General features: G+C 43.8%; 1 protein-coding gene across 2 annotated transcripts in view; it reads right to left on the bottom strand.

Moving 5' to 3' along the window:
* Positions 1-4,041: 4,041 nt before the first annotated feature.
* The window catches only part of PAQR3 (progestin and adipoQ receptor family member 3), a 62,696-nt gene continuing 41,644 nt past the window's right edge, over positions 4,042-25,093 (bottom strand). The window contains exons 4-8 of one of the 2 annotated variants that reach the window (XM_075352425.1): positions 21,374-21,529; positions 15,074-15,271; positions 14,889-14,979; positions 10,311-10,454; positions 4,042-5,319 (exon numbers count right to left, since the gene is read on the bottom strand). In XM_075352425.1, coding sequence (XP_075208540.1) covers positions 10,312-10,454; positions 14,889-14,979; positions 15,074-15,271; positions 21,374-21,529 — 588 coding nt within the window. In that variant the 3' untranslated portion in view covers positions 4,042-5,319; position 10,311. The remainder of the gene's footprint in view (positions 5,320-10,310; positions 10,455-14,888; positions 14,980-15,073; positions 15,272-21,373; positions 21,530-25,093) is intronic. The other variant, XM_075352426.1, reaches the window with a different exon arrangement.

Here is a 25,093-nt window from a genome sequence, read left to right as displayed (position 1 = left end):
GGAGTTAGCATTTTTATCGCGAAAACGGAACGAGATAGAGAAAAAAAGTGAATTACAAAGTTGTAGGGCATCATCAATTCAATACGAATCGACACCTTGCATGAAGAAATGCTACGATATGAAACCCATGACCCCCCAAAACATTGAATGCTCATCACGCATATGGCGCTCATTTAACTTTGATGCTGAAAGTGGCCCCCGTCAGCTGCAATGCACATCTGGACTCTGGACAGCATACTGTATCCTGCTGCACGTTGTGCAATATGGTAGGTGACATGTTTGCACAAGCTTCTGTGATACGTCATCATAGGTCCTGCAATGTTGGTGGAGAGGTCGCATACACCTGCTGTTTGATGTGCCCTCACAGAAAGAAGTCCAATGGGGTCAGGTCACGTGAGCGTGGAGGCCACTCCACACAGCCACCATACCCAATGACTTGTAGGAAGGTCTCCATGAGGTATCACTTCACGTCAGCAGCCTTGTGAGTTTTACACATTCTAATCATAGCATTTCTGTATGCAAGGTGTTGATTTGTATTGAATTGATGATGCCCTACAACTTTGTAATTCACTTTTTTTTTTCTATCTCGTTCCGTTTTCTAAATAAAAATGCTGTTGTTTTCCACCAGGTGGCGCTATAGGTGGTTTCATTGCATAGCTACTTTACTATACCTAGACACCACTTCTATGCCTATAGCTGCCGCTGTTCTCAAGTTAATGGCGGTGGACAGGATATGGGTGGACACTGTATAGGCAGACGAGCATTGTAACAGATCATTCAGTACGCATACGCTACCAAAGCTCTTGGCAGTGCAGGTCCTTCACTACTGAGAATTAGGGCACTCAGAAGATCATGTCATCCTCATTCATTGGGTGGCAGCCTGTTTCACCCAGCCTGATTATTGGGAAACGTGGTTTCTAGGAATGCTCATTCATGTACCTGGTGTTTAACATAGCAATGAGAGAATTAAATTATACTTTTGTGAACATAATTTTACAGTATGAGAACCTCTAATCCTCACAACATAGCAGTGCATCATTGCTATTTAAAAGGAATCAGTCACTTACAGGCTGTGTTGTGCGATTTCACTACAATCAGTGTTTTATCAGCAGGCGTTTAATTGCCCTCATGTATCCTACTCCAACCACGCCCCCAGAACTGATTACAATCTCTCTGTCGCTATACACTGTACACAGAAAGCTGCCTATTAGTTGTGTGGGCAGGGTTATATACAGCTCAACAACCAAGCTCTGCTAAGTCTGCAGCAGAGAAAACTGTGATTCTATCATAACTGCTGCACCCAATAAACTAAGTGATATATTACTGGAATCAGAGTCTCTGTCACCACTTCATGCTACAGTTAAGATTACAAAGCAAAAACCTTCAGCAAATCTCCTTTAATCCCTTCACGACCAAGGACGCACCTGTACATCCTTGGTCGTGTCTATCCCTTTAACGCGAGCTAGCGTGACGAGCCCGCTTTATTCCCCGGACATGTCTGCTGATCTGACGTGGCATGACGCGTTTCCTTTGAAAGCCGGCAGAGCACTATCACTCACAGGAACACAGCAGTTCTCCTCAGGAGAAGCGATTGAGTGTGCAGCCATAAAGCTCCCAATGAGGACAAGTAAAATCATTGAAAAATGTAAGATTGAAGATATATGGGAAAAAAAAAATAAATAAACCCCCCCCCAAAAAACTAAAAAAAAAAAAAAACAAACCCAAATATTTGGTATCACCAATATAAAAAAAATCTGATTTATACACGACATAATGAAAAAAAATTAAAAACACCAAAATTACATTTTTTTGGTGTCGCAACATAGCATCAAAATGCAATAACAAGCGATCAACACGTCGCAGCTACCGAAAAATGGTGTAATTAAAAATAAGCTGTCACTGAGCACCATAAAAATGCTACGGGTCTTGTAAATTGGCGACAAAAGCGCAATTTTGTTTTTGTCTTTTTTTTTTTTTTTTTTTTTTACAAACCTCAGAATTTTTTTATTTTAACACCTAAATAAATGTAAAACTATACATGTTTGGTATCTACGGACTCGTACTGACCTGGAGAATTATGCCAGGTCAGTTTTTAAAAATAGTGAACACTAAATAAAAATCCTCAAAACAATTGTGCAATTGCAATTTTTTTTTTTTTTGCAATTTCACCACACTTGGATTTTTTTTCCTATTCTCCAGTACAATATATGGAAGAATGAATGGTGTTGTTTAAATGTACAACTCATCCCAAAAAAAAGAAAAATCAAGCCCTCATATAACTGTATTGAAGGAAAAATTAAAAAAAAAGCTATGGCTCTTGGAAGAACGGGAGGAAACAAACATCGAAAACGAAAAATCGCCCGAGGCTGAACGGGTTTAAGTGAATGTACACACAAATCGGCTGCCATGAGATCCATAGTAATGAGTCTGGACACACATCCCTACCTACTTGCTGACTGGTGGGTCCCATAACGCTTGTCCACAACTGATCCTGAGAAAGAGCGGCTGAAATGCCTTGGAAGAATGAAGTGGTGGCAGTGCATGCACATCGCCACTTACCTGATGGTCTATAGGACTGCTGGAGAAAACGGAGCATGCCACTGGGTTTTCGCATTCTCTGAATTGAATGGTGAATGCCCGATGTTCAGCACGTTATAACCTATTCTGTGGATAGGAGATTACTTGCCTTGTTGTGAATAACCTTTCAAGATACTATAGAATAATTAGAGGTTTCCAAGTAGGAAAATTAAACCTTTGGTTCAACATGTATAAAAAGAAACTCAATAGAAAATTTGCCAATTACTATAAGACCGTACTTGCTAAACTATTGGTATTCAGAAGTTAGGCATGACATCTTGGTGCTCTCTGAGGAGGCCTCTAATATATCTCAAGACTAATTTTCAATTGGATATATACATAGGTAAAAATAAAATGCATAATTTCTAAAGATCACAGTTTCTGCTGAGTACAAAGGTATTCTGATAACATAAAATCCTCAATATGTCCTAAAATATTTAGAATTCTTTGGGGTGTGTCCCTATGTTAGATAGAGTGGGGAACAACTATAAGGCCGGTGTCACACTTGCAAGTGCCTCGTGTGGATCTCGCGAGAGTCTCGTGGTGCATCACCCGCCACAGACTCACACTCTCCTCACAGAAGCAGGTCGGTTGCATGTATGTCTATGCAGCTGAGAAGCTCCTGTCAGCAGAGTGTGAGTCCATGCCGGGTGATGCACCGAGAAACTCGCAAGTGTGACACCGGCCTATGGGACGTCTCTGGCTCTTGAAAGCACCCATGCTGTCCCAGTTATGTGTATTAAATTACATTTTATGGCTGCCTAAATCTTTGTTTGAAAATTTTAGTTGTTCACCAGGGTGGGCATCATCTGATCACAAGGACTGGCATCATCTGATCACAAGGACTGGCATCATCTGATCACCAGGGTGGGCATCATCTGATCACAAGGACTGGCATCATTGATCACCAGGACTGGCATCACCTGATCACCAGGACTGGCATCACCTGATCACCAGGACTGGCATCATCTGATCACCAGGACTGGCATCATCTGATCCCAAGGACTGGCATCATCTGATCACCAGGACTGGCATCACCTGATCACCAGGACTGGCATCATCTGATCACCAGGGTGGGCATCACCTGATCACCAGGACTGGCATCATCTGATCACCAGGGTGGGCATCATCTGATCACAAGGACTGGCATCACCTGATCACCAGGACTGGCATCACCTGATCACCAGGACTGGCATCACCTGATCACCAGGACTGGCATCATCTGATCACCAGGACTGGCATCATCTGATCACCAGGACTGGCATCATCTGATCACCAGGACTGGCATCATCTGATCAGCAGGGTGGGCATCATCTGATCACCAGGATGGGCATCATCTGATCACCAGGATGGGCATCATCTGATCACCAGGATGGGCATCATCTGATCACCAGGATGGGCATCATCTGATCACCAGGATGGGCATCATCTGATCACCAGGACTGCCATCATCTGATCACCAGGACTGCCATCATCTGATCACCAGGACTGCCATCATCTGATCACCAGGACTGCCATCATCTGATCACCAGGACTGCCATCATCTGATCACCAGGACTGCCATCATCTGATCACCAGGACTGCCATCATCTGATCACCAGGACTGCCATCATCTGATCACCAGGACTGCCATCATCTGATCACCAGGACTGCCATCATCTGATCACCAGGACTGCCATCATCTGATCTGTGTTGGCCATATTTTGAATGTGGTTGTGTCCTGTGGAACTGAAACCCCCAATCAAGGATCATCTGCAAGTTAGGACCTACTAGAGCAAAACATCAATTGCCTGAAAATGTTTGCTCTTTGCAAAACAGTCATGTGTACTGTGGCCACTAGAATATGTAAAATTATACATGGCAATGGTTTTGGAAACATTTTGCCTTGTTATAATACACAGATTTATTTTCGGATGCTTACACAGCACTAAGAAAGGCAGCAGCACTGTACATATTCTCATTAAGTTACAAAAAACGAGTATTATAAAACTGTACATTTGAGGGAAAACATATGGCCGCTGCTTTGCCTTTTCCACTTGTATTTTTCTCTCAATGTGGCAACTACATTCTAGTACATTTTCTGCTTCAATAGAGAGAAAAAAAATCTAGGGATCAAAAAAAATAAAATAAATAAAAAACCTTTATTGAAATCCATTTTTTTTAATACGTCATTTGATTTAGTTTAAATTAAGTTAATAAATAAGGACACAAACAATATTAATAAATAAAAGCTTAAATTGTTAGACATTTCCAGTTCGATCACTCGTATAGAAGCGTATGATTTTTCTACCTTTGCGTAGTGATGGAACGTTGATATTTTTGCGTTACTGAATTCAGTATGACATGGCATGAATGAGAATACTCTTCACATGGCAGATTTGGCACATATATACAGACCTGTGTACATTGTCCAATAGACGGAGACAAAACAACATTCCTTTAGGCACAGATATGGAATGTTTCAGAATACCACCTTCTCAAAGCCATAATGTGACTAACTCAGAGTAAGAAGTGTCCTTTCCAAACATCCAGTGAAGACTGATGCATCACTGCGGTACCATCCAGTGTCTTCATTCCCACCAGCCTTAAGAGGCATGGGGCGAAGCCTTAGAACGCCAGCCGACTTTCCAGCAATAAACCTTCAGATGGATGGATACCTCATGGGTTTCTTAAGACAAAAAATAAAAAAGTACTGGCATCCAGGACTTCTGTCTCATGTTCTCAAAAAGAAACCGGAAGATCCTGGGGAAAACAAATTAGATTTCATTGAAGACTATTCGTGAAATGAAAAATCCAGTCTATTTTAGCCCTATGTAAGTTATTTAATTGGGACACATTTCTACTCTTAAAGAGAACCAACCACCAGGATTTTGCTATATGAGGTAAAGGCAGTGCCATTCTGGTACTCGGATGCTGAATCCAGGCATACCTTTTTGTTGAACGATCCGATGCTTGGTTAAGATGTCTTTAATCAAAGTTGCAGAACTCACCGCAATCTCCGGTGCCATTTTATTGAAGACACTGTGGAGAAGACTATGAGCAGCAGGGGCGTGTGCGCAGATGGAAAAGAAAAAAAAATTAAAGACTGCACGCACCGATGCCGCTGAGTGTTTTCCACAGTGCCTTCAATATAATGGCGCTGGAGATTGTGGCACATGCAAGAATGTACTCCAGCGCCATTTTAATGAAGAAATTATTACTGCGCCAATGGTGGCACAGCACAAAACTTACAGAATAGGGGGGCAAGCCATAGAGGACGCAGGAGGAGTAGTGTATAGCGAGGACCTGACCCACAAAAGCCCGAGCTGATGCACATGTCAATCAAAGTGCAGTGCATTTCTGTAACTTTGATTAAAGATATTTATTCATCCAAGCATCTGATCTTTCAACAAAAGTATGCCTGGATTCAGCATCTTAGTGCCAGTATGCCACTGCCTTTACTTTACATAGCAAAATCCTGGTGGTTGTTCTCTAAGTAATAAAATGACAAGTAGAGCTGGATAATCTCCAATATCCTATTCTGCTCACTACTATAGGTTACTGAATACTTAAAGGGAACCTGCCAGGTCAAAAAAGCGTTCTAACCTACAAGCAGCAGCCTGTGTGAGCTAGCAACCCCTTCCTACCCATCCCTGTGTTGTAATATTGTGTAATATGAAAGTAATAAAATATGTTTTATTACTTACATATCCCTATGTAAATGATCAGGTCTCTAGCCTCATGGGCGTCACATCGCCCTGTGTGTGTTTGCATGTGTGACGCCCTGGGCAAGCCAGGGGTCACAGGTCACAACACCACCACACCCCACACCCCAGGTAGGCACATCACAGCTAAACTACAAATCCTTGTTGCCTTCCTCCAGAGGCTGATGATTCACACCAGGGGGTGGGCCAGGCGGTTGGCTCCGCCCACCAAGGAGGTCACAGCTCTGGAGGCGGGAGAAACCAGGCAGTCAGCTCGGGGAGGAGCAGGAGTGAGGAGCTAAGTGGAGGAGTAAACAAGTAGTGAGAGTAGAAAAGTGAAAGAGGAGGAAAGCAAGTGAAGTGACAGTAAAGAAAGAAAGCCTGAAGGGTCCAGCTTTGTGTAGGGCCAGATCAGCAAGGTCAGCGACGGCGGTGACTGTCTGGAGGGGGACCGTTTGGAAGTTCCTGGAAGGACCCCGTTGGCTGTGTGCCCGGTGGTCTGGAGCAGTGTTCCGAAGGACAGTCAGCACCAGGGCAGGGGCCTCTCGGACCCCGGCAAGGCTAGGAGTCGCCAAATTTGCCGAATCCGTCAGTGAAGGGGACGTAGATCCCCCAACAACCAAGTCCCGATTGAAGGCAACAGCCCAACCCGAATCGGAGAAACACCGCCACCGCCACGGCACCAGTTTCTCAGGGCCAGCGCCTGCGGGCAAAGTGTAGGGCTCCTCCGGCCCAGATTGAAGCCGGGGAGCGGGTAACCGGAGGGAATCCACCGCTACCACAAGTCAACCATAGGTGCAAGGAAGAGGGACATCACCGTCACCTACCGGGAGTGCAGGTGCAGCCGTCTGTGGGACCGTCCTACCAGCCGTTTGGTTTACCGTAAAACTGTGTCCACGTCTCAGGCTGAGTGAGTACCACAGTGTCGCAAGGCACAACGCTGCCCCCGCGTCCCTGCACCCACCAGGCCCCGCACCTCACAAACCTTCACCGGGCCCCGGGATCACCAACCCCTGCCCACGGAGGGGCAACACAACACCTGGTTGCTCCGCATCACCATCCCCGGGATACCCGTATTGAGCAGCGGTGGTGAAATCACCACAACCGTGGGTGGCGTCACGGACAATAATCATCCCCACACCCAACAAACCCCCTTTCACTCACGGGCGAGGAGTGCCGCTCGAGAAACCCCCGGGATCCGGCCTACAGCTCGAGCCACCACTGAGCAGCGGCCGCCGGACCCGAGCAGAAGGGGGTGAGCGTAGTGTGCTGACACCCTCCTCCCCGCCCGCGACACATGCTTTCCATGGTTTCACGCCCCTGTGGACACGATACCATGGATTTACATGAGCGACGTCACCATCAGCTCCTGGAGATCCCGCAGGTGCGCGCTTGCCATTCTCGCCGCCTTCTCATCCTGGTGTTTGTCAGCTTCAGACGCGCACTGCGCATGCTCAGAAGACTCCTGCGGTTCCGGTCATGCACAGCACGCGTCTGAACCCGGCAAGTAAACACCAGAATGAGAAGGCGAGAATGGTAAGCGCGCACGTGTCAGATTCTGAAGGAGCAAACGCTCATGTAAATCCATGGTATCACGCCCACAGGGCGTTTGTGACGCCCATGAGGCTAGAGACCTGCTCATTTACATAGGAAATATGTAAGTACTAAAAAATATTTTATTACTTTCATAATACACAATATACCAACACAGAGATAGGTAGGAAAGGGTTACTAGCTCACACAGGTTCCTGCTTGTAGGTCAGAACGCTTTTTTGACCTGACAGGTTCCCTTTAAGTTCCTTATAAGTCATTAATGTTTATGTGCCTATCTGAAGCCAATGCTGAGTCAATAATGGGGACCGACCTAAAGACATAGTCATAGTTCTCTAACCATTTTTGCATTTCAGGTTGGCAATAGTGGGTTAAGTCCTCTGTTAAATAACATTTGCCACCCTTCTATACAGCATTTCTCAAATTTTCTCAATTGTATATCCTGGCCCGACACAACTGAACCCCTCTATACACACTCCTCCTCAATGCAGCTATCCAGGTTTGAAAAGGGCAACCAAAGAAGAGTATATTTTAATATGCCATTATTCTCAGCCTGTTATTGGGTTAAACAGGTGATCCAACATTAAAATAAATTGTTTTTAGCCATGGATAATTGTTTAACAATAAACAGACATATCTTCCATCACAATCAAGGGTACAGTGCAGGCTGCTGCAGAGAGCAACACTGGCTCCAGTAAAGATGTCTACTCTGAAAGTCCACAGGACTGAGGACTGCTGCCTCCTGTGATTACAATCTTTCAGTTAAATGATCGCTGCAGCCAATTTAAGGCTGCAATGGACCTGCTAACTTTCAAATAGAGCAGACAACATTAGTATAGTAGGTGTAGAACTCTGGAAGTGCCTGAGCTCTATCAGCGGGGTGCTAAAAGGCAACCAAGCCTCTGTTTAGTGCTTTCACACAATCCATGCCAGAAAAAAAAAAAAAAAAATTACCGTATTTCGGATTATAAGGCGCACTTTTCCTCCCAAAAATTTGTGAGGAAAATGAGGGGTGCATCTTAAAATCCTAATGTAGCTTACCGGGTGGTGATTGGGTCACAGGAGGCAGGGGCTCTGTGCGGTGGCCGACGCAGCTGCTGTGGTTGGCGGCTGCTGGCGAGGTACAAGCCATTCTGACGATGTCAGTGGTAAGGACTTCAAATAATGGCGCCTAGAGTCCGTGCGTGGACAGATGGAGCTCTTGGCTCAAAAGGCTCAAAAGCTCCATTTGCGCACACGCTACCTCCAGGCCCCATTTGTTTGAAGCACATCTTCGGAATAACCCTTGCCTCGCCACCCCCTCACAGAAAGGAGCCAGAACGGAGCACAGGCTGCAGAAAGCAGAACCAGCATGGGGCAGAGCAGAGCCAGCACGGGGCAAGGCAGAACCAGCACGGGGCAGGGCAGAACCAGCATGAGGCAGAGCCAGCACGGGGCGAGGCAGAGCCAGCACGGGGCGAGGCAGAGCCAGCACGGGGCGAGGCAGAGCCAGCACGGGGCGAGGCAGAGCCAGCACGGGGCGAGGCAGAGCCAGCACGGGGCGAGGCAGAGCCAGCACGGGGCGAGGCAGAGCCAGCACGGGGCGAGGCAGAGCCAGCACGGGGCGAGGCAGAGCCAGCACGGGGCGAGGCAGAGCCAGCACGGGGCGAGGCAGAGCCAGCACGGGGCGAGGCAGAGCCAGCACGGGGCGAGGCAGAGCCAGCACGGGGCGAGGCAGAGCCAGCACGGGGCGAGGCAGAGCCAGCACGGGGCGAGGCAGAGCCAGCACGGGGCGAGGCAGAGCCAGCACGGGGCGAGGCAGAGCCAGCACGGGGCGAGGCAGAGCCAGCACGGGGCGAGGCAGAGCCAGCACGGGGCGAGGCAGAGCCAGCACGGGGCAGAGCAGAGCCAGCACGGGGCAGAGCAGAGCCAGCACGGGGCAGAGCAGAGCCAGCACGGGGCAGAGCAGAGCCAGCACGGGGCAGAGCAGAGCCAGCACGGGGCAGAGCAGAGCCAGCACGGGGCGAGGCAGAGCCAGCACGGGGCGAGGCAGAGCCAGCACGGGGCGAGGCAGAGCCAGCACGGGGCGAGGCAGAGCCAGCACGGGGCAGAGCAGTGCCCGCACGGGGCAAGGCAGAACCAGTATGAGGCAGAGCCAGCACGGGGCAAGGCAGAACCAGCATGGGGCAGAGCAGTGCCCGCACGGGGCAAGGCAGAACCAGTATGAGGCAGAGCCAGCACGGGGCAAGGCAAAACCAGCATGGGGCAGAGCAGTGCCCGCACGGGGCAAGGCAGAGCCAGCACGGGGCACAACAGAGCCAGCATGGAGCAGAGCCAGGACAGAATAGAGCCTGCAACCCCAATCACAGCGGTAATACACCACCGGATTATAAAACAGACCCCACATATTTATATTATTTTTTTTTTCCTCTGAATTTGGGGTGCGTCTTATAAAACGAAAAATACAATATATATTTTTCAGTGTTGGAAAATCTCTTTAATTCTAGTGACCTCCATTACCTTACAAATGGTCCACATGAGAAGGACATGGTTGGCTATGTCTGTACTGCATGATGTAGACTGTAGACTGGTGCCACCAATACAACATTACCACTGCAAGAATATGCCATAGCTGATGACTGGAACCAAGGTAGTTTAGCTGTCCTGTAAAAAGACAAAAAATACAAGTGGTCACCAGCAGCATTACAATTTAATACAAAATAATAGACACCACACAACACACAAAATACAAGGGTGATAAATTCATAGCACAACATCCCGATGTTAACTGACATTTAGGGGGCTTCCATGTTACTGATTATGGCTTGCTCCCTCAAAACAAACAAAAAATAATTCAGCAAAATTTGAGCTCCAAAATCTAAATGTCCCCCTCCATTCTGAGCCCCACAATGTGCTTAAACAAAGTTAGCGTCCACATGTTTGACATTGTTGTAGTGAGGAGAGCCCGCTTAATTTACAGGGTGCATGTTTCCAGAAGCATGAACTGGGCACAATGTACGGGCACTACAATGTACTGAGCATAACAAGGGCTTATTTGCAATTTTTAATTCCACAACATTTACTGTGTTTGACACCACAGGTGTTTTCCAGAGACTAGACTGTCACTACACCCATAGATGAATTACCAGAGGGGTGCAAGTTCCAAAATTTGGTCACTTAAGGGGTGTTTCTTCTGTTCTGGCACTTATGGGCTTTGGAGTCCGCAAACTGTTCTAGGAAAATCTGTGCTCCAAAAATCAAATGGCTCTTATTCCCTTCCGAGCCCTGTGGTGCACACAAACAGTACTGTGCAGTCACATATGAGGTATTGCCACGTTCAGAAGTTGTGTAACACATTTTGGGGCACGTTGTACCTATTCCCCTTGTCAAAATTATTATTTTTTGTTCGCCACCCAATAGTATAAAATTTAGTGACACACTTGTGGTGTCAATATGCTCACTGCACACCTGGATTAATTCATAGAGGGATACAGTTTGTAAAATGGGGGTCACTTGTGGGGGGTTTCTGCTGTTATGGCACCTCAGGGGCTATGTCACTGTGACATGGCATCTGCAAACCATTTCAACTAAATCTGAACTCAAATAAGGCGTTCCTTCTTTTCTTCACTTTGTCCATTGCTTCAAAAGTAGTTTTTGACCACATATGGGGTAGTGGCATACTCAGGAGAAATTGCACAACAAATTGTCAGGTCCACTAGCTCCTGTTACCCTTGTGAATTTGAAAAAAGAAATTAGGGTTTAAGCAACATTGTAGTGGTTACAAATTTATTTTTTTGTTATTTTTTTGTTTTCAAAGCACAACGTTATAAGATTTTGTAAAACACTTGGGGGTTCAAGGTGCTCACTAGCCGTCTAGATAAATTCCTTCACGGGTCTAGTTTCCAAAATGGGGTCATTTGTGTTGGAGCTCCACTGTTTAGGCACATCAGGAGCTCTGCAAACATGACATGGCGTCCACTAACAATTCCAGACAATTTTGTGTTCAAAAAGTCAAATAGCGCTATATCCTTTACGAGCCCTGCCATGCGCCCAAACAGTTGTTTTCCAAGTATTACCGCTGTGCAGCTGCCAAAGAAAGGGAGTCGAGTAGCCCGTCCAGTAACAGAAGTTGTGGATTGTCTTTGGATAGGACGAGTCATTGTTTGTTCAGTAGAGCCTCTGTATCATTAGCACCTACCCCACGTACAACTTCAAAAACCACGCCTCTTCCCCTTTTGAACCATGACCTCAGTATTCCCCACTCATGTTTGATGTACCCTTCCCTTCTTTTAACCAGCTGTTTCACAACCCTAGGCCCACGCCCATCGGTCACCTGTCACTAAATTAATAACCATTTACTGAGATGGCAATTTGTGGCAGGGCCACAGAAGTAGCAATGACTATTTATATGTTGAAATGGCAATTTTTGGCTGGAGCACAGACAAACTCTTTAGAGTTTAGACACCAGTCTTTCCTAATTTTTTGAAATGTGTAGACTCTAAGTTGGGTCTCCAAGTTGTGTGTTGTCTATAGGGATCTCAGAGCACCAGGCCTACCCTTGTCATTCATCCACCTCTTAATGTTAACTTAATTTGAAAGCTACACCGATTAAGACCAATAGGAGCACATTGGTGTGTACATATGACTATCACCAATAAAGTACATACACTCCAGCCTATAACTGGAAAGGCTATTTATATATAAATGAGAACCAAAAAAGAATAGCCAACAACCACAATAATTGAATAAAATAGATTTACTTTATTAACACAATTCATAGATTAAAAGGTTTAAAATTGATGATAGAAAAGAGGAGGCTAACACACAATACTGACAAAATGATGTTAATTAGGTAAATGCAAAGGTGCAATATAAATAGTAAATCACTAGATGGCACTATAAATAGAGATATGGAGAGAGTGCAAGCCAAAAAACATCACCATGGGTATAATATGTATATGGCACATATAATAGACACTAGTCAAATAGGGCACAATGTTGCTATCAGGAGTCTATATTAAGGTGCATGAGAAACACATGGTGATAACTGTCAGCAAACATCCCCCCACATCCATATCCCAATAGATCTCGGAATTAAAGCTCCATTAATGGCAAATGCCATGATCAAAAGTCAAAGTATTAGGAGCCCAAAGGGGTAAAAAGATTATACCTGTAGCCATCAATGAGTGAGAGTGTGGAAGCCAGCCGACCCAACACGTGTTTCGGAGATCCTTCGTCAGGGGGCCTCGGCTTTAATTCCGAGATCTATTGGGATATGGATGTGGGGGGATGTTTGCTGACAGTTATCACCATGTGTTTCTCATGCACCTTAATATAGACTCCTGATAGCAACATTGTGCCCTATTTGACTAGTGTCTATTATATGTGCCATATACATATTATACCCATGGTGATGTTTTTTGGCTTGCACTCTCTCCATATCTCTATTTATAGTGCCATCTAGTGATTTACTATTTATATTGCACCTTTGCATTTACCTAATTAACATCATTTTGTCAGTATTGTGTGTTAGCCTCCTCTTTTCTATCATCAATTTTAAACCTTTTAATCTATGAATTGTGTTAATAAAGTAAATCTATTTTATTCAATTATTGTGGTTGTTAATTTGAAAGCTGTAAATGCTGGCCTAGACACTGTCTTGTGCATGTCCTATGCTGGACTGCTGAGCCATATTATATTATATTTTTAGCCTGGGACAATTGATGCCACTTTCCTGGTGTCTGCCCCTAATTTTGCGAAATGGGGATGAGGACTCATAGTTGCATCTCCTTATTTTGTGTTGCCTGTAGCAGTAGGGCTCAAAGACTGGCAAGCATGCAGCTACTTTTCACTCATCAACCTCTCTTACTACCCCTTAAATATGTCTCGCAATAATAGTCTATGAAGCGAATATAGGTGCCACCTGAGTGTATCTTACCAGAAAAGCAGTTTGAGCTGTTGCATGAGTTATGAGGGCTCCCAGTCCACCAGGCCTATACTACACTACTATACTCATCCACCTCAATATTTCTTATGTTAATAATCTAGGAAGTTAATGGCTGTGCCACAACAGTGTGGCTCCACATGAAAAACGATTTGAGCTGTTTTGGCAGCTTTAGGCCCCTTAAAATTTTGTCTATGCCTTTGTTTTTGCCTCCCATTGAATTCAATAGGGTTCAGATACGTTCGTCGAACACAGGTTAACTCGGCGAACACGGACCGAATCGAACCTTGGAAGGTTCACTCCTCTCTAGTAATGTATTAAGTGGAGTGACATACCACTCTACTCTATCTGGCGATCTGATGAACAAGTCTGAGTTTAGCTAAAGATAGGATAACGCTACAAGGCTTACAACATTCTGCCAATTGTAAAGTTTGGTGGAGGATTCATAATGCTATAGGATTGTTTTACAGGGGTTAGCCTAGGTCACCAAGTTACCCTTTTCTGTTCCAGGATGACTGTACTCCAGGGCACCAAACAAGGTCCATAAAGGAATGGTTGGGAGAGTTTGGTATGAAAGAACCTTCATAACTACACAAAGCCCTGAGCGAAACCTGATAGAACACCTTTGGAAACTGGATATAAGGCCTTCTTATCCAAAATCTGTATCTGACCTAAGAAATTATTAATTACTTTCCAGACACACTACAAAGCGTGTAGAAAGGCTTCCCAGTAGAGTTGACGCTATTATAGCTACAAAATGGGGAACTGACTGACTATATTAGTACCAGTGGCTATATAATATGAGAAAAGATTCTGTAAGTTTAATGTGTAGGTGTTCAAATACTGTTGTCTATAAAGGGTATGCAAGTCACAGACACGTATCGGGTCCTAAATGAACCTACCTCCATGATCATGGGTAACAAAAGACCTGCATGATCATGGGTAACAAAAGACTACCAATCACTACACATACATAAGATATACTAACAGATGCGTGTCCCTTGTATTATACGACTAGTCAAAGCCAAATAATCTCACACTTTAAGTTGATGCTAAGACCCATAACCAGATTTCAATTTTGTGGGCATTTGGGATAAACAAAAACATTAGATGGCTATAAAAGCTGCAAGGACTAAAATGATTTGCGATATTACCTGGAAAATATCTCTCAGGAACCTTAGAAATATAAAACAGAAAAGCGGAAGCAGAAATCAGATACATGACAATAACACGAGGGGCAAATTCCTAGAAAAGAAGAAAGGCAGACAGTAAATAGAAACATACAATAGCATTCATAATGTCACTGATGTACAAGATCCACTTGTTAATAAATACCCACCTGGACGATAGACGCCCCAATACCTCCATTAAGCCAAATCCAGTGGACAGTAGGAATAACGCCATAACCAGACACAGAACAAAATATAATAGAGCGCAGTCTGTGCCACTGTTGTGTGAGGTAGCTAGGGTGAATCTGCGCAAAGAACACAGCCAAGATCATAGCCAGCACCGTGATTAAATATACCTGACGCCAGTACTGCAACAGAGGCAAAGAAAACAAGCAATAAACATCAAAAAACAAATAGCATCTTAGAGAACTTGTCTCCTACAAAATAAGATCAACAGATTAGGCCACATTTACCTAAACACTGTGCTGGGATCACACCTGTCATTTCACACCTAACATCAATCAATGGATGCTAAAGGCATATTTTAATCTCAAGATCCTATCCCAATATGTAGTAAGAATATTATTATATTATATTATTATTATTATTATTATTATTAATAATAACAAAATCCTCCAATTAGAAATGTAGTATAATTCTCCTGATGTAGTCATGTCTCTTCCCTCATGTGCAGGGCATTACAGCTTAAATATCTAAGGTTACGGCCCATAAGCAACTACCTGTCACTATATTAGTGGACGTGACCATGGATACCTAAGCTGCAATGCCCTACACATGAGGTAAGAGACATAGCTATATCAGGAGAACAGAGAGCCCGATTCCAGCGATGTGTCACTTGATATCATTTTGATACAATCATTGTTTTAGCTGTTGCAGATCTGGTTCTCTGAATGCTGAGCTCTGTATAGCTGCCCCCACCGATTATCAGCTAAGGCTAGTTTCACACTTGCGTTGAACGGTATCCGTTGCATTGCGTTGTGTGACGGATGCAACTGATGTGTTGCATATAATGGCACAACGGATGATGCAAAACAACGGAATCAGTTTTTTTTTTACAGTAATGTAAATGGGTGATCAGCTGCTCGCTCCCAGTAGCCGGCCGCCGGGTGATCAGCTGATCGCTCCCAGTAGCCGGCCGATCAGCTGCTCGCTCCCAGTAGCCGGCCGCCGGGTGATCAGCTGCTCGCTCCCAGTAGCCGGCCGCCGGGTGATCAGCTGATCGCTCCTAGTAGCCGGCCGATCAGCTGCTCGCTCCCAGTAGCCGGCCGCCGGGTGATCAGCTGCTCGCTCCCAGTAGCCGGCCGATCAGCTGCTCGCTCCCAGTAGCCGGCCGCCGGGTGATCAGCTGCTCGCTCCCAGTAGCCGGCCGCCGGGTGATCAGCTGCTCGCTCCCAGTAGCCGGCCGCCGGCCGATCAGCTGCTCGCTCCCAGTAGCCGGCCGATCAGCTGCTCGCTCCCAGTAGCCGGCCGCCGGGTGATCAGCTGATCGCTCCCAGTAGCCGGCCGATCAGCTGCTCGCTCCCAGTAGCCGGCCGCCGGGTGATCAGCTGATCGCTCCCAGTAGCCGGCCGATCAGCTGCTCGCTCCTAGTAGCCGGCCGCCGGGTGATCAGCTGCTCGCTCCCAGTAGCCGGCCGCCGGGTGATCAGCTGCTCGCTCCTAGTAGCCGGCCGCCGGGTGATCAGCTGGTTTTTGCTACCTCATCTGAGAGAAGCATGATGTAGGTAGAGAGATCCTGAATCCAACAGTATCACTTAGATTACTGGGTGCAACCGTTCTGACACAATCAGAATTTTTAGATTTAGCCATGTAGCAGAGCCAATTCTATTTTATTCCAGACATTCCCGAGTGATCCATTTTTAGTTTTTGTTTGAAATCCATCATACGGTTCCGGAGATATATACACCTTTTTATTTGCCACCAATTTTTGTGTTTTTTACAAGGGAGTGTTTCTAACAGGATTCTCGGGGAGGGGGGGGGTGTTTTTTAGGCTTCTCTGCATTATTATCCTGTGAGCAATGCCCTTCTGGTAAAGTCCATAAACATTAGCAATTAATAAAAAGGCACATACCTCTAATAAAAGTACGGCAGATTTAAAGAAACAAAAAACGGAATAGTCAGGAGAGCAGCAGAAATAAAATAAGAGCAAACAATGACCACTTTTGACTTAGTGTCAGGTTCTTTTTAAAGGATGAAATATGACCATGACTGCATCTGAAGAGTAATGGCTCCAGGTGACAGCCAATATGCCCCAAAGGAACGTGCTCACAAGTGGTGGAATAGTTCTGATATCAGCAGTGCCAGGGAAGATTGGCTGTTTACATGTAGCCGTTACTCTTCATCACCCACCTCTCATCTACGGTACATCACAAAAGTAAGTACACCCCTCGCATTTTTGTAAATATTTTATTATATTTTTCATGGGACAACACTGAAGATATGACACTTTGATACAATGTAAATTAGTCAGTGTACAGCTTGTATAACAGTGTAAATTTGGTGTGTCCTCTAAATAACTCAGTATACAGCCATTAATATCTAAACTGTTGGCAACAAAAGTGAGTACATGGGCGGCACGTTGGCTCAGTGGTTAGCGCTGCAGTCTTGCAGCACTGGGTCCTGGGTTCAAATCCCACCAAGGACACCATCTGCAAGGAGTTTGTATGTTCTCCCCATGTTTGCGTGGGTTTCCTCCGGGTTCTCCGGTTTCCTACCACACTCCAAAGACATACAGATAGGGACTCAAGATTGTGAGCCCCAATGGGGACAGTGTTGCCAATGTATGTAAAGCGCTGTGGAATTAATAGCGCTATATAAATGAATAAAACTATTATTATTATTATTACACCCCTGAGTAAAAATGGCAAAACTGTGCTCAGACATTTTTCCTCCCAGTGTCATGTGACTCAGTGTTACAAGGTCTCAGGAGTGAATGCGGAGCAGGTGTGGTAAATTTGGTGTTATCGCTCACACACTCTCTCATACTGGTCACTGGAAATATTCAACATGGCATCTCATGGCAAAGAATTCTCTGAGGATCTGAAATCAAGAATTATTGCTCTACATAAAGATGGCCTAGGCTATAAGAAGATTGTCAGCACCCTGAAACGGAGCTACCACATGGTGGCCAAGACCATACAGCAGTTTAGCAAGACAGGTTCCACTCAGAACAGGCCTCACCATTGTCGACCAAAGGTGTTGTGTGCATGTGCTCAGTACCATATCCAGAGGATGCTTTTTCAAAATCGTAAGTGTCCTGCCAAAATTGCTGCAGAGGTTACAGGGGGGATGAGGGAGGTTAACTTGTCAGTGCTCAGACTATATGCCACACACCGGCTGTGGAAAGCTACAGTTCAATAATGAGGTAACCATGAATGCCAACATAGTGCCCAAGTATGAAGACATATATTGTGGTACTGAAGCAGAGCATGATCCCATCCCTTAAAAAAAAACAATTAAAAAAAAAAACCTATGGACATAGGGCAGTATTCCAAAGTAAAAACGACTTCCAACACACCTCCAAGATGACCAGTGCCTTGCTAAAGAAACTGAGGGTAAAGGTGCTGGACTGGCCAAGCATGTCTCCAGACCTAGCCCTACTGAGCATCTGTGGAGCATCCTGAAACGGAAGATGGAGGAGCGCAAGATCTCTAACATCCACCAGCTCCATCATCTCATCATAAAGGTGTGGAAATAGATTCAAGTGGCAAATTGTGAAGCTCTGGTGAACGCCAAGGCAAAGAAAGTTAAGGCAGTACTTGATCATCATGGTGGCCACAAAAAATATTAACACTTTGGGCACAATTTGGCCTTTTTCACCCTAGGGGTGTACTCCAGTTTGTCATTTAGACATTAAATAGAGACAAGTTATATATAGTTTGGTTTTTGAGGAAAGCATAAATCCTAGTTATTGGAGACACATTTTCCACATCTTGATTCCAAGTAGAATAACCTGTATGTTATTACATAACTGTGCACCCTTAACATCAACCCCCAAATTAATAGCGGTCAGATAGATGATGCTATCCATGCCAGGTTTCATCTCTACATAAAGATAAAATAGTAATAGGAAACATGCCCAGTATATCTTCTGCCTAGGACCTATGGGGGTGAGATATCCTGCAAATTGGGGTTCTCAAATTTTCTAGAGACCAGAGCCACATCCCATGACCAACCCCATCTAAGGCATCAAGGGGAGGTATGTGGAAGTGACTGTTCTTTAATAAATACAGAAGTCGGAGTCGATGCCTTGTTCAATGCAAGAAGATACACTGCAGAGTAAGGTTGTTCAATATATTAAAAAAAGGAGTTCTTCCCTCGATTAATCTTTGAGTCATCTACGTGATACTGGTTTAGTACTTTTCTTTTGTAATCCTTATTATGTAATTATATATACGGTGTTATTTTGCCCCCTCTGTAACATCTGTTGTATATTTTTTATAAACACTGCCTACCTTTTGAATTAGCTATATGAAATATAATAGCCTTGTTCCTCTTGCTCTATAAATCACATCCCTGAAACCATACGCTACCTGTAACGGGTGTTCAATTGGCTTGCAGAGGCGACTGGTGGTAGCAGCTAGTAGCTTCTCTTGGAGTAATGTGAAGCTCGGCTTTGACACTAATGATAGATATTATAAATAAATATATACTCTATCTATCTATCTATCTATCTATCTATCTATCTATCTATCTATCTATCTATCTATCTATCTATCTATCTATCTATCTATCTATCTATATATATATATATATATATATATATATATATATATATATATAATCTATATATATATATATATATATATATATATATATATATATATATATATATATATATATATATATATACACACACACATACATACATACGTACTGAATACAAGCTGCAGGCTATTAATTGCAACTGTCAGTGGTTGCTATAAGAACAAAATAAACTGTTAGTATTAGAGGCTTATGTGTGAGGTAATAAGATGTCAGTGAGGAGACCGATAGAGAGAGACAGAAAGAGACAGACAGCCCGGGCAAAGAGACAGCCCGGGCAAAGAGACAGCCCGGGCAAAGAGACAGCCCGGGCAAAGAGACAGCCCGGGCAAAGAGACAGCCCGGGCAAAGAGACAGCCCGGGCAAAGAGACAGCCCGGGCAAAGAGACAGCCCGGGCAAAGAGACAGCCCGGGCAAAGAGACAGCCCGGGCAAAGAGAGAGACACACATATAGAGACAGACAAACAGACACAGAGATGGAGACAAATAGACTGATACAAATACAGACAGAGAGACAGAAACAGATGGACAAAGAAAGACACAGACAGAGACAAACAGACCGTGACACACAGACTGGGAGAGAGACAGTTACTATCCCGGGCAACGGCCGGGTACTACAGCTAATATTATATTATATATATATATATATATATATATATATATACATATACATATATATATATATATATATGTGTATATACATATACATACATACATATAGTTCCATGTGCTGGAATCAGAGGTGTATAATATATAAGCTCACTGTGACTTCCCTAATAACTGGCCGTATTGTCCTGACGATTGGTGGCAGCAGAGGGCCATTGTTTACAGATTCTAAAACAGAATCTGCCATTTCTGAAATATTCATAGTTTGAGTAAGAGCTCTTGAAACTTTAACAAAAATTTGAAAGATAAGCATATGAGTCAGCATACAAATATTAGGAGAGGCTCTCAAGTCTCTGTCACTCGACTCGTTGCACCTGAACATGTAGTACTAGGCTCCAATGAAAAGATAAACTGTAAAGTATGCCTTCTTTGTAACAATGATGGAAGAAAGGAATAACAGGCAATGTAATATGGTTGATATGGTATATGGCACAGCAAGATCCAGGAGAACTACATGATGTACTATGCCACGTGAAAGCTGCACACTCTTGTACTCTCTTTAGCATAGTACATAAATGGTTTTGCCCAGAATACTAACTTTAAGAGGACGAAAGAGTAAGGATTATGTAAGTCATGCCACATCCCATATCTAATCCGTTCACAATCCACTGACCCACTCAATTCCCCAATTACAGAATATAGTTAATGAACCCCAAATGACTCCGCTGGCATTTGTCGTGCTGCCATAAAAGCCTCTTTTTGAAGTACTGCTGTGTAAGCTCTCCCGCTACAGATGCAGTTGGCAAAGCGTGTTCAAACAGGACACACAGAAGGCATGAGTTCAGATGTCCCTTCACTCATTATTTTTAATATGGAAATTCACTCATGAAAATTATGTGGACTTCAGCTCCCAACAGTGCTCATTAGCAAGATAAATAAGACTCAAGGTCTGGAGAATACAAAATAAAACCTTGCCTCAGGCACTGGGAACCAATGTGATGGCTTCATTGATTTGAGCCAGGAAATGAATGGTTTCCTTCACTGATCAAGTCTGAAAACTGAGAATGAATGATTACTTACATTGTTACAGTAGAAAGCATAGAACACCCCAGAGACATAGCAACCCAAGATGCCGATAGAAATGCCAGCGTAATCCAGTGCCATCCATCGCCGGCTGGTTTTCTCCGAGCGGTGACAACAAAAGAGGTGATATCCCACCGAGCATAACATGCACACCTACAGAATAAAGATGTACCTTTAATGCACACAGCCAATGATTTATTAGACATACAAACTATGAAATCAGGGAAAATCTGGGCTGAATATATTGCAGTCATACAACATAAGGGAGGGCACTGCTGTGTAGTAATGACACAAATTCAGCTAAGGAAATATTCTGCTATGGCTAATTAAATTACATTTTTTTTTTCTGTTTACCGTCATATTCTGAAATGAAAACTTTTTGTAGTAACAATGTAACAATTTCCCTTTTAATTACATCATTTCTTTAAAGCTGTCATGCTCGGGTTGGTACCCACTGACCAGCCTGTGCGATCTCGGACCGATTTATACCAAAGTCTGAATGTGCCCTTAGGCCAAGTTGACATGTCCAGTAATCACCGATACCACAGCAACCCGTTAGCAAAAAAGTTGTCAGTTTTGAAAAAAATGGATTTTTACAGGATTTGTTTTGTAACATTGGAGTTTATGGAGAACAGGATCGCTATTTAGCTATCTGGTTATTCTTTCATTTGTAAAGGATCCACTTTTTTCTTACTGGACCAGTTTCAAATTGAAGATAAATAGTGATCAGCTATCCGGAAAAAAACGGATAAAACGGATCCGGCACCGGATCCGTTTTATCCCCATTGATTTGTATTAGCGCTGGATTGTGCCTGATGGCCTTGTGTTGTATCCGGCTTTTGACGGATCCGGCATAATTACTCAATGCAGTGGCCGGATGGAACGTCTCATTGAACTTTGTCTCTGAAAAAAAACGTATTGCGCCGTATCGGCGCGATGCGCAAAAAACAGATGCGGCCCCCGGATCCGTTTTTTTAAACTGAGCATGCTCCAATTTATTGGAAAAAACGGATACAGCAAAAAAACCCAAAAACAACGGTCGAAACTGATGCAAAAACACGGATGCGCCAGATCCGTTTTTTTGACGGATCAGGTACACCGGATCCATAAGAAAAAAAAAAAAGGGGATCAGGCCCATCCGTGTTTGCTTATTCTGCGCCGGATCCGATGAATCAGGCACACGCCAGATTGTGCCTGATGCCAAAAAACTGATGTGTGAACATAGACTCCCATGTTAAATACTGCAAAAATTATTTTTTTCAAAATGGACAAGAAGAAGAAAAAAAAAAAAATGTTTCTGCGCAGCTTTTATGCCAGTGGATCTCTGCAGGATCCATTCTAACGGATGATTACTGGACATGTGAACTCAGCCTATTTCAGGAGCAGTTTAGAGCAGATTCCTTAGTGGTAGGTAACAACCTAAACACAGGCGATTTCACACCAGAACATTTTCCTGATGCAGTGACTTTTGCACAGGCTTATTTGTCACTTCAATACAAAAAGATAGAATCGAGATGCAACCATAGTGGCTTTGTACACCCCAAAAAAAAAAGATTGAGGTTGTAGAAGAGGAAAAAAAAAAAAACAACACACAATAGAAAACCACAATACCAAACATTAAAAGAAAAATACATTTAAACACAAAAACCTTCAAACTATTGGTCATTTTCTAACAACATTCCCAACCGACAAAGATCTATGTTAACCCAATAATGACCATGCACTGGTGAAGGGATGCAAAACTATACAAAGGCATTGAATGTTCCTAGAAATATACACACGTGGTCAAAATTGTTGGTACCCCTCGTTTAATGAAAGAAAAGCCCACAATGGTCACAGAAATAACCTGAATCTGATAAAAGTAATAATAAATAAAAAAAATCTATAGAAAAAAAAAAGTGAAAGTCAGACCTTGCTTTTCAACCATGCTTTCACAGATTTTTTTTTTTTTAAAATAAAAATCACAAAATAGGTCTGGACAGAAATGATGGTACCCCTGAAAATAATGTGACAAAAGGGACATGTTAAACCAAGGTGTGTCCACTAATTAGCATCACAGGTGTCTGCAATCTTGTAATCAGTCAGTGGGTCTGTAATATAGGGCTACAGATACTCACTGTGCTGTTTGGTAACATGGGGTGTACCACACTCAACATGGACCAGAGGAAGCGAGGGAAAGAGTTGTCTCAGGAGATTAGAAAGAAAATTATAGACAAGCATGTTAAAAGGTAAAGGTTGTAAGACCATCTTCAAGCAGCTTGATGTTCCTCTGACTACAGTTGCACATATTATTCAGAAATTTAAGATCCATGGCACTGTAGTCAACCTCCCTGGACGTGGCCGCAGAAGGAAAATTGACAACAAATCAAAGAGACGGGTAATCTGAATGGTAACAAAAGAGCCCAGAAACACTTCTAAAGAGATTAAAGGTGAACTTCAAGCTCAAGGAACATCAGTGTCATATCGCACCATCCGTCGTTGTTTGAGCCAAAGTGGGCTTCATGGGAAATGACCAAGGAGGACATCATTGTTGAAAGGAAAAAAAAAAAAAAAAAAAAAAAAAAAGCCAGACTGAAATCTGCCAAACTACATGTTGACAAGCCGCAAAGCTTCTGGGAGAATGTCCTATTGACAGATGAGACAAAAATGGAAATTTTTGGAAGGGCACATCAGTTCTATGTTCACAGATGGAAAAATGAAGCATATCAAGAAAAGAACACTGTCCCTACTGTGAAACATGGAGGAGGCTCTGTTATGTTCTTGGGATGCTTTGCTGTATCTGGCACAGGGTCTCTTGAATCTGTGCAGGGTACAATGAAATCTCAAGACTAGCAAGGGATTGTAGAGAAAATGTGCTGCCCAAGTGTCAGAAACTTGGTCTCAGTCACAGGTCATGGGTCTTGCAACAGGATAATGACCCAAAACACACAGCTAAAAACACCCAAGAATGGCTAAGAGGAAAACATTGGACTATTCTGAAGTGACCTTCTATGAGCCCTGACCCAAATCCTATTGAGCATCTTTGGAAAGATCTAAAACATGACACGAGACAACTGGAGCAGTTTGCTCTTGAGGAGTGGCCAAAATACCTGTCGAGAGGTGCAGAAGTCTCATTGACAGTTACAGGAATCATTTAACAGTGATTGCCTCAAAAGGTTCTGCAACAAAATATTAAGTTAAGGAGGAACCATCATTTCTGTCCAGGCCTATTTCATGAGTTTTATTTGTGGAAGCATGGTTGAAAAGCAATGTCTGACTTTTATTTGTTCATTTTCATAGATTTTTTATTTACTACTACTTTTGTCAGATTGAAGTTATTTCTGCGACCATTATGGGTTTTTCTTTCATTAAACGAGGGGTGCAAACAATTTTGACGTGTGTAGCTGGAAGTAAAGTTTGCACGTTCAAAGTTGGTGGAACACTGACATCACTAAAGGTACCGTCACACTAAGCAACATCGCTAGCAACATCGCTAGCAACATCGCTGCTGAGGCACAACTTGCTAGCGATGTTGTTGTGTGTGACATCCAGCAACAACCTGGCCCCTGCTGTGAGGTCGTTGGTTGTTGCTGAATGTCCTGGACCATTTTTTAGTTGTTGCTGTCCCGCTGTGAAGCACACATCGCTGTGTGTGACAGCGACAGAGCAACAACTGAATGTGCAGTGAGCAGGGAGCCGGCTTCTGTGGACGCTGGTAACTAATATAAATATCGGGTA

This window comes from Anomaloglossus baeobatrachus, chromosome 1 (genome assembly GCF_048569485.1).
Source record: "Anomaloglossus baeobatrachus isolate aAnoBae1 chromosome 1, aAnoBae1.hap1, whole genome shotgun sequence".
Lineage (NCBI taxonomy): Eukaryota > Metazoa > Chordata > Amphibia > Anura > Aromobatidae > Anomaloglossus > Anomaloglossus baeobatrachus.
This window is presented reverse-complemented; position numbering and strand designations above follow the sequence as displayed.